The sequence below is a fragment of the Seriola lalandi genome, unplaced genomic scaffold (genome assembly GCF_002814215.2).
Source record: "Seriola lalandi dorsalis isolate HSWRI2012SDOR001 ecotype SW California unplaced genomic scaffold, Sedor1 jcf7180002054914, whole genome shotgun sequence".
In the NCBI taxonomy this organism is placed as follows: domain Eukaryota; kingdom Metazoa; phylum Chordata; class Actinopteri; order Carangiformes; family Carangidae; genus Seriola; species Seriola lalandi.
The window spans coordinates 1,241,944-1,252,540 of NW_019525466.1; the positions used below are offsets into that span (position 1 = coordinate 1,241,944).

Below are 10,597 nucleotides of genomic sequence, written 5' to 3' on the forward strand. Positions count from 1 at the left end.
ATAAAAAATGAGGATTGTTTGAGGATTTTCTTCTGTTTGGACGGAGCCAGGGAAGCTGTTTCCTCTGATTGGGTGATGTCAGTCTTCTCATCTAACTCTTAGCAAGAAAGCACAAAACGTAAAGTAAAATATTACTATAATGTGCGTTTAAACCTTGTGCTGGTGTCACTACAGTGTTCAGAGGTTTACATGTTGTTTGTCACACAAATAATTTCTCACACAATGTTTAAGTGTAGAAAAGTCTTTCATTTGGTACAAAATATCGCTCACAGGACGTGAAAAGTTACAAATCACTTCAATTGACTTGCAGATTAAAAAAAATAATAAAAATAATAATAATAATAGTTTTAGGATCAGGCACGTTAAAATCGTATGAAACTGTGGATCACAGTGTAGCCCACTACAATACAGCGCTGGAGTTCATATTCATCGGTTTATGATAAAACAATACAGTATGTATATATTGTACTTCTATATCGGAGTATCACAGTTATTAATTTCAGTGCTCAGGCCAGCTTTTAACTTCACCCATGAAGGGTATATAAACATGTTCATGTCAAATTCATCAATATTGTGTCGAGGGGGGAGCTGCACAGACCTGGGATCAGTACAGAAAACATAATGTTTAAAATGTCCAGCTTAATCTTTATTATAGTAAAAAAAATAATAAATTATATCAACATATGCTCTGCTTGGACTTCTAGCAGTATTCATTTCTTAGTGTTAAGAACAAGATACAGTCACACAAATAAAGGGAAATATAAAGTGCAAACTACATGAAGGGTAAAGGACGGTTTGTATTGCTTTTAAAAATAGACTTTTTTTGTGAATTCATCTCAGATGACTCTCAGTCTGCTTCTACTTCATCTTCTAATCACACTTCATCATCCAAGAATAAAGAGCATTTTGTTTCATGACCTTTCGTAGTGCTGTGTACTTTAGTTTTAGCTTAAAGGAAAATTCCACTCTCAGATAATCTTACACTGTTTGTTATCTGAACCCCCACCCACCCACCCCTCCTTCAGTCAGTTTTATCTTCATCTGTCTCAGTCACTGATGTATTCTGTTTCTTAAAAGCCCCTCATTCATAGTTCAATAGTTGAACATTTTGGAAAATAAACTTATTTGTACTCCTGCTGAGAATTAGATGAGAAAATCAACACCACACTCATATGCATGGTAAATATGAGTTGATTAGCTTAGCTTAGCATAAAGACTTGGCTTGGTCCAAAGTAACAAAATCCTCCCACTGTACCAGAACCTCTGAAGCTCACTAATTAATACATTACATTAATACAATTTCTTAACTAGCCTCTTAATATGAGCAATGGGGTCCTAGGTTTAAGGTGTTGACTGTAAAGTTCAACGTCACAAATGAACAAATTATATTTTGCTTGTTTTTTTTTTTTTTTGCAGCTTCCTGAAGTTACTGCATGTGGCCAACAAACAGTCAGACACATGACCCCCCCCTCCTCCTCCCCCGTAAAACCACAACTTGTTTTTACTTTGGTTTTGTTGTACGAGTTACATGATATGTCATGTGTTTGACTGTTTGACTGAGGTGGTGGAAGAAGGATTTTGTTCCCTTTGGACAGAGCCAGGTTTTCTGTGTCCCCATGTTTACGGTCTTTGTGCTAAGCTAAGCTAACTGGCTGCTGGCTGTAGCTTCATATTTACATTACAGACATGGGATACCAATCTTCATCTGATCTTCTCATCAAACTTTCAACAAATGAGAGGATGTCCCAAAAAGTCAAACTATAACTTCAACAAAACCGATTGCCCTCCAGGGACAAATAAAGTTGAAAGTAAGTGAGTAACATTTCATTAAGGCTGAATGGTCAACAGTGATGAGGTTTTTTACTGCAGCTTTTCCCCTTATATTTATATTCAATAAATTCATATGCAGCATGCAGCTTGATATTAAAACCAAGCATGAAACACTGTCATAATGGTGTGTTCAGACAGAAAGCAAAACTAATTTTCGCCTCGCTTCATTTGCAGGACTTTGATTACTGGACCCACTGTGACCACAGTATTTAGATAACTCCCGTTATTTCCCTCCAGTTGCTCTCCTTTTTCTTCTGGTCTTTGTACATTGGTAACGTAGACTCATATTTGCAATAACCCCTCTTAAATTTGGCTTTCATGTTCTGTCTGAACACACCATAAGAATCCAAAGCTGCAGTTTCTCAAACAGTCACAAGATGCTGCAAGAAACTCTGACATTTAGAAGTCCATCCAAAAAGTCCAAACTTCTCTTTAGAAAACAAGGTGATTATATTTTCCAGAAGTTCTGGTTTCAATAGTCTGTCCATTTCACTTCTTCTTCAGAGCCATTGCTTTGAGTAGGATATTAAGGCACGTGTTTGTTTGATTGACAGGTGTCTCAGCCCATCAGTGAACCACCAACTCAGCTTCTTCCACGTTGCCGAAATCTGGATGTGTTCACTCTAGTAAAAAAAAAAGATGGTAAACCCAAATCAAGGCTTCAAATTGTCCTTCGGATGAAACCACAGACACTATATTCGTGTATCTGGTTAAAAACCACCAACCCTCTCATGTTCCATATATAAATTCTTCATGGTCCTGTTTGTGCACCGTTCATTCATGTTACGCCCTAAAACTTCTGATGCGCTTTCGTTTCCTCAAGAGACAATATTTAAACAGCAGCCCGAACATGATCATCACAGCTACCAATACCAGTATAATGGAAATATACATCGGGGTTCCCGATCCTTGACACATTCCCTCGGTCAGCTTCTCGATGTTGACTGGCTGTGAAAAGTCCTCGTGAACGCAGGTCACGGTCTCGATGTCGGGAACGACCACGGCTGAGCGCTGCACCACGTGGAGGAAGCCGAGGTTGCTGCAGCAGTTCAGAGGGTTGGAGCCCATGTAGAGGGTTTTTAGTGAGCGCTCCAGAGCGAGCATGGTGCTGTACTCCACGGTGACCAGGTTGTTGTTCTGCAGGTTTAAGGACTCAATGGAGGACTCTTTGTCCCACATAGGTAGAGAGGTCAACTGGTTGGTGGACAGGTCAACATTTTTGAGACTCTTCAGCAAGGACAGATCTGTGTTTAGCCTGGAAATGTTGTTTTCCCTCAGCAGGAGGTGAACCAGGGAGTGCTCGAGACCGGAGAGGGAGTCTTTGTCCATGTCCAAGCCTGGGTTCAGGGACAAGTCCAGCAACTTCAGAGAGGTGTTGGCAAATGCGTTCGCAGGCAGAGTCTGAAGATTGTTTTCAGACAGGTACAGGAAGCGCAAGCTATGAACAGAAGAAAAGGACACACAACCGGGAGGATGCTGGTGGTTTTGGTCTGTCAGCGCTGCTTCTTGCTGCTTCTGCTCCGAGGCGCAGATTTTCAGGTTGTTCTGCTGGAGCTGCAGGTATCTGATACTTGGAAGTCTTTGAAATACTTGATGGTCCAAGGTGGTGAGGTCGTTTCCCTGTAAGAAGAGCTTTTCCAGCGACTGCAGAATGTTTTCAGTAAATGTGAGACTCTGCAGTGAGTTATAGCTGAGATTGATAATCTTCACTTTCGGTAGAAGACCTTCGTTAGTGATAGAAAACGAGCCAATACAGTTGTTACTCACATTCAGGACCTCGAGTGATCCCATGAAGCAGAAAAAGGACTCTGGTATGCTTTTGAGTTGGTTGTAACTCATGTCCAGGTATCTAAGGTGATTTAAAAATGTCCTTCTCTCAGAACTTGCTGAGACGTTGATGCTCCGAAGGTGGTTTCGTGAAACATCCAGATACTCAAGCACGTTCTGTCTGGGCAGAAATGGAAAGTAAGGCATTTTGTTTTCACTCAGATCGAGAGAGAGAAGCTGATACGACTGAGCTGAGCCCACGCTTTGGAAAAGCTCCATGCTGTTCTTGCTGAGATTGAGCACTTTTAAATTATAGAGGTTGAAGTCTGTGATGCACGTGATTGAATTCTTGGACAGATCAAGTTCGGTCAGATTATGCAAGGAGTCAAAAGCGCCATCTTCAATCTCCAAGATGACGTTATTGTGGAGGCTGATTTTTTTCAAGGACCAGGTTCCACTGAAAGTATCTTGTGCTATTTTAGTGATGCTATTGCTGCTCAGAGAAAGGTTCGCCAGTGACGGAGAATCAGCCAGGAAATAGTCCGACATCCCTGTGTACAGCCCATTGCTTGAAAGATCAAGTGACTCTACAGCTGTAAGAGGCCCGATGTTGATTTTGGAAAGAGCGAAAACATTCAATTGATTCCTGGACAGATCGAGAACTCTTAGATCAGTCATGTTTTTGAAGAGCCCCGGCTGGATGAAGTGGATCTTGTTAGAGTGAAGATTCAGATGATGGAAGCCGGTGTGGTACGCTAGAGTTTCCTGGGTGAGGTTATGCACCTGGTTACGAGAAAGGTCCAGCATTTGGACGCCATGGGGAAGGTTGGGCGGTGCACTTCTGAGGCTGAGATCGCTGCAAAACGCATCCATCTGGACCTACGAACAAAGACAAACACACAAGTCTGATTATGTCGGCACTCTGCCAGGATCGCCTGACCATGACACAACAGAGACCAAATGTTTAATTTGGGTTGATTTATGAGTCAGTGTATCTACGGTATGTTCTTGGCAACAAGACACTGTTCTGAGGTTTATGATGGTGAGTTGTTTTAATGACGAAAAAACCTTTTACTATGGGTTTTTGTCTTTGAATTAAACTGAAAAGTTAACTGCTTTTCAATGAAAAATTACATGACTCTCATTCTCCTCGAGCGCTTCGACCCAGATGAAACTTTTAAAAGAAAGATTTTTCAGTTTGAAGAAAACACACCTCACACGTTTATCACCAGTCCACAGTTTTCATCATCTTCTCCCCCTTTTCCCCCCAATAGATTCAAATATTTAAGGTATTAAGTGTAGTTTATAATTGAAACCACATGGCCACGAGACCCCCCCCCCTCCCTCCTGTCCAAAAACAGCTCATAAAACTGTCTCTGTTCTCTGTTTTCTCTCCCAGGCTTGTGTACATTTGGCTTCTTGGCGTATTTGCTGAAAGCGGCATTCCTTGTTGCTTACAAGCCGGTTGTAAACAAACACATTGATTTATTCAAGAACTACTGCAGGGCAAAAACATCTCGAATCTGTTGCCAGGCACCGAGGAGCAGATCAGGCATATTGTAAAGAAGAATCATCAGCGGAGGGATGATCTTTCCTCTGTGACTTCTGCAGGTAACACAGGTGTTACCAGTGATATCTCCACGGCCCCGTGTGGACCGTCTGCATCTGCTTGCATTCCTGAAACCTTTGGTAATCTCAACCTAAATCTCAGTGTGCACAACATGTGATTCATACGTGAAGTGGTTCACGGCACATTTAGTTATAGTGATACTGAAACAAACGGCTACTAGTGCAGTAGGTGGAAACAAACAGGAAAACCCTCATTTGAAAGTTACAGGATGTTTTTTGTTTTTTTTAACAACGCTCTCGTGGCCGTATGTGCATTTAAAGAGTTACTGGTCATTCCTCCTCTCCATACTGGATCTCCAGGATTAAAGATGGTGGACAAATCCATATCGAAATCATGTCAAAATATATTCCTAAATTCAACAGAAGGTGATACGACGCCTTGTTAGACACATCAAGTGCGCATCCTCCAAAGTTTAAGTTTAAGATTTTAGTACAACACTTTGTATGATTATGATTTGCATGGACATTCATAGTGGATATAATGGACAGTGATGGATATAACATGTTTGAGGGGACTTACTCTGTTTCTCTCACTCATGTTCATTCATAGCTGCAGCATCATTTCATTAAACTGTGTTTTAATGTGGCGATTTCAGTCTTTGTTGCTTGACGTCTTCCCTATTTGATACGTTTGATCGTAAATGTTTTTTATGTAGTAAAACTTTAATAAAATGTGCAGTAAAAATAAAGGGAAAGAAATCCTTCCCCTGCCTTTGCTGCAGCACTCACTTCAGGAGCCAGTGGCTTCAGGGTTAAAGGCGGCAACCATGAACTGGATCATCTGTGGTTCAAGTGCAGCTGGAGATCTTTGTTTTTTGTTTGTTTCTCCTTTTTATTATTATTATCATTATCTCTGGCTATTTTATATCTTTTTTAGGTAGTGAAAGCACAGAAATGACATATATATATGGGGAATAACATGCAACAAAGGTCAACAGGCTGCACATCCTTTACTATTGTAGTGTCAAACCCCATCTGTGTCCTCTCATTTCCTGTCCTGTCTCTCCTTTCAGTTTTCTCTTACTTTGTATATTTTGACCATTTTCCAAATTCCTTGTATTTGAGTTTGTAATAAACCTGTTTCTGAGGCAACAAAAAAAAAAAAGACAATATCCTTGGAAGATACACACTTGATTTGGACTCTCCCACACCCTGTACGTTGGAATCACAGGAGGAAGGGATGAGTTCAGATACTCTAAGGAAAGGAGGAACGATCACAGCAACCCATAACTCTTCCAGTGTACTGTATGCTCACCTCCCCCAAGGCCAGTGTCAAACAACATACACCAGACTCCAGAGATAAAAAAATAAAAAAAAAAAGATTCAAATTCATAGTAAATCTAAAGGCTTGTCAAGTTTGGTATAAACTGTTTCAGAACTCGTTGCGTAATCCCACAAATAAATAATAAATAACAAACGAACCGACACACGTGAAAACAGAACTTCCTTTGTGGAAGAAACAAATACAGCTATCCTAAAATGTATAATCCTTTAAATGAATATGTGCACAGTTCTTGAGTTGCATGTCTTTTGTGATGCGTTAAATACATATATACACACAAATACATTACGGACAGGATACACACGCCTCCTCCCACACAGAGCGGATTCCAACAGCGAAACTCTCATTGATGGTTGGATATTTATAGCACATGCAACCACCACATCAAAGAAAAGTGACGCACCTTTAGTTGCAGTATCAGGCTATTTTTAGAAAGATGACTTGAAACAGAGTGAGAGGCTGTTTCATATCCAGGCTCGTGTTTTCATAATCATGCTCCGTGCGTCAGTCATGTTGGATTCTCTGGCTGGATTCAGAAGTGTGTGATATACACAGATACCACAGCTGAGTCTGTGGACACCCGTAGTGACACCTAACATCACTTAATTGTTTTTTAAAACATTTTTATCTCACCAACTGCTCCAGCTCGGTCGTGATTCAACCTACAGCCAAAAGCTCTTTTTACATATTGGCTGGTGTTTCGTGGGAAAAAGAAAAACTCCTCCAGCACAGAGGAATTGATGGACGTCACGTCTCCAGTTTGTTACATAACTAAACAAGAACCACTGCAGACAGTTCGCGTGGATAAGCTAAATCTGAATCATGATTCACCACAAACTCCAAGGAAAAGATGTCACAGTGCTGTACACAGTTACGCACTTGACTGACAAGTGACTCTGCAGTTTAGTGTGTCGCAAAAAACACTCAGAGTCAGTGTGTCTTTCCACTGAAGCCAAAAGTTTTGTTAAGTTTTGTTGGCAGCACGGTACAAGGGCTAAAACTGATAAACCAGATCCGCTCAAATAAACCATCTGCCTAAAGTTAATCGGAAAATACCTCAAGCACCTGATGGATTAGGGTGTCTCATCTCGGTTACCGTGGGCAACCCATAATAAAACAAACGGACATCAGGTGCAAAAAACCCACACGGACTGTATTTATTTAAGTGGAAATGTGAGGAATGTTTGGAGAAGAAGCCACAAATAAAACCTGAATTTAGATACCAAAGTGTCACTGTTGAACCACTGCTGTGTGTGTGTGTGTGTGTGTGTGTGTGCGTGCGTGCGTGTGTGTGTGTGTGTGTGTGTCTCTGTTTACCAGGCTTTACTTACAACTTGGCATGAAGTGAGGTGTCGGGGAGGACTTGCGGATGCCACCACGCAGCTGACCAACAGCGGGAAGAGCAGCTGGAAGGCGGCCATGGTGCTGCAGCACAGAGAGCGAGAGAGAGAGAGAGAGAGAGAGAGAGAGAGAGAGAGAGAGAGGGAGTCCAGATCACACGAGTTAGAAACACATGAATGCAGGAAACATGCTGTGAGGTGATACGACTCGAAAAGGGAAGGAAGAGGGAAGTAGCCCTACCTACTATGTGACATGCTGACCTATGACAGCACTATTTATGCCCTGTGATGGAGTGCAAAAAGGGGCTTTTTGTTATTTGTATGCAGATAAAATATACAGCTGCAGAACTAGCGGGGCTGAGAGGGGATGACTAAGCAAACAAAGCTGAAGCGTTTCCATTGGTTCTGGGTAAATGCAATCGATTCACTGCTGTAGGTTATTGTTTGGAAACAGAAAAAGAAGAGAGACTGTTTCGTGAGTCATCATTTATGAGACTCAAGGTTTGTGCCTGTTATTTTGTGGAAACTTAAACTAAAATATTTCCTGACAGGCTCCCCTCAACAGAACAAAACAACATGCAGATCTTGCATGGCAGACAATGTGGGAGTAATTAGTATCACTGTAATGGTAAACACCCATGGGGATGATAAGCACGTGGAAATCTAGGTGAAACAAAAACGGCACCACAAAAAAAGATAGTGAAGCAGATAGTGAAGAGAAAAACAAAAAACGATCTGGTTTTTAAGTTAGAAATGCAACAAGTTGTCGCCCCTAAATACTCACCTGCTGTTCAGTTCAGTGTTAAACGTGACAAAGGTTGAGTCCAGCTCATGTGAAATGTTCACTAGACACATTTTCTCTCAGATTCAAGAGCAAACTCACTAAAGACATTAATCACTGCGCCCTTGTGATGTCTGTGAGTGAATGCCAACTCAAAGCAGCTGCATAAAACACACAAACATCATGTGTTTAGAGCTTCTGAAAAGTATTTGGGTTTGTTGGCAATCAACAAATAAAAGTTTTAAAAAAGAAAGTGTTAAAATAAAACATTTTGCTCAATAAGCCACTTCTTTGGGTGATCAGAGATACTGCCTGGCTTCTTTGTACTGATGGCCAAAGGCAAATACCGGAGGTTTATCACACAAGTTACTTGCAGAACTCTTTTAAACATTTACAATCTGATAAAACACTGTGGTTTTTCATCAGCAGCCAGAAAGCTCAACACTCTTTCTGTCTGTCTGGAGCAGGAAAATGATCCGTCAACTGAGGTACTTTACTTCAGTATTTCCAATTAAATTCAGGTTTTGCAATGGCTACTTTTCACATTGTGACTTTGCATTAAAAAGGTGATAAACTTATAAAAATATAAACAAAAAATAGAACAGTTTCAGAATTGAAAGTTTAATTGAGTTGTTTTTGCTCTAAATTTCTCACGTGGTTTTATTTAAATAAATGTTTGAGCCCCTAAATATGTAAAATTATCCAATATTTCAAAATAAAGTAAAGGTTAGGGATTTTTCTTTTAATAATTCGAATGAGTTTTTTCTTCTTTCTTCGACCCCTCGCTTGGGAAGCGCTGGACTAAACAACTGAAATGTACATTAAGTATTAAAACTAGCTCCGTCTTGAGCAGCTACAACAGGAAAATGCTACTGAAGCATTGAAGCATCAGTATTAACAATCTTATAATGTCATATATAATAATGTACCAGTCAGAGAGCACACATTTACTTTAAGTACATTTCACTGATAACGCCTGTATTGGTTTTTTTAACTGCTCTGTACAGATTGGAAGCAGGAGAACCAGAGACACTTTATTTTGGCGGTTTCATGCTCTACAGACTTGTTTTTAAAGATTGTACTTAACAAAATAAAATAATTTTAACATGTAGTCAAAAATCCTGTTTACACATGACATCATTTCACTCTAAGCACACAAAATATATATTTTTTACCTCTAAACTGCAGATTTTCTATTATATATGTATTTTTTCAAAATCCTCTTCAGACACGTGTTTACAACCATAAGCAGAAGTATTGAGATTATTTACTAAAGTAAAAGTAGCAATAACAAAATGTAAACATCCAGAGATATCACTTACTTCATATGTTTTATATGTAAATTCCCTGCAAAGTTGTAATAAGAACACTTTTGTACTTTTACTTTTACTTTACTTTGTATATTGTTGTTTTGGAACTTCAATAAAGGATCTAAGTAGTTGTTCCACCTCTGCCGTCTGTAACCATGTACACACAGCAGCATCTGCTCGCTCCAGTCCAGAGCTCCCACAGACCAAAACCCCACAGCAACAACAACAAGCAACACATTTGAAAACTTATTGTAAAGCTGAACATTTACCTCACTTTCAGCTGATGACTAATGTGGCAGTATCTCCTGATCATCCTGATTTCACATCCTCAGCACGCACACACACACACACACGTACGCACGCACGCACACACACACACACTCACACACACACACAAACATACACACACTCACAGATAAGTAGATAGTAACCAAACGAGGCACCGCAAGGCCAGAGGCTCCCCTCAGCTGACTCTCCCCTCCACATCGCACAGCTCCGGCTGCCGTCCAGCCATCACATCCTGTGAGAATATCCTGCATCGCTCGGCCCTCTTCCCCCCTCCCCCCTCCCACTGCTCTCAGGGAAATGCCTTATAAGGGGATTGGGAAGTCCAGTCGCCCCCTCCAACTCCCACGCACACCCTCCCCCACACACCACC

The 10,597-nt window shown here is 40.7% G+C and overlaps 1 protein-coding gene across 4 annotated transcripts in view; it reads right to left on the minus strand.

Moving 5' to 3' along the window:
- Positions 1 to 225: 225 nt before the first annotated feature.
- Positions 226 to 10,597, minus strand: part of lrrc32 (leucine rich repeat containing 32) — a 12,397-nt gene continuing 2,025 nt past the window's right edge. For 2 of the 4 annotated variants that reach the window (XM_087169781.1, XM_023430924.2), the window contains exons 2-3: positions 7,840 to 7,933; positions 226 to 4,476 (exon numbers count right to left, since the gene is read on the minus strand). In XM_087169781.1, coding sequence (XP_087025907.1) covers positions 2,614 to 4,476; positions 7,840 to 7,933 — 1,957 coding nt within the window. In that variant the 3' untranslated portion in view covers positions 226 to 2,613. Of the gene's footprint in view, positions 4,477 to 7,839; positions 7,934 to 10,208; positions 10,457 to 10,597 lie in introns of those variants that run through there. The other 2 variants (XM_023430923.2, XM_023430925.2) reach the window with 2 other exon arrangements.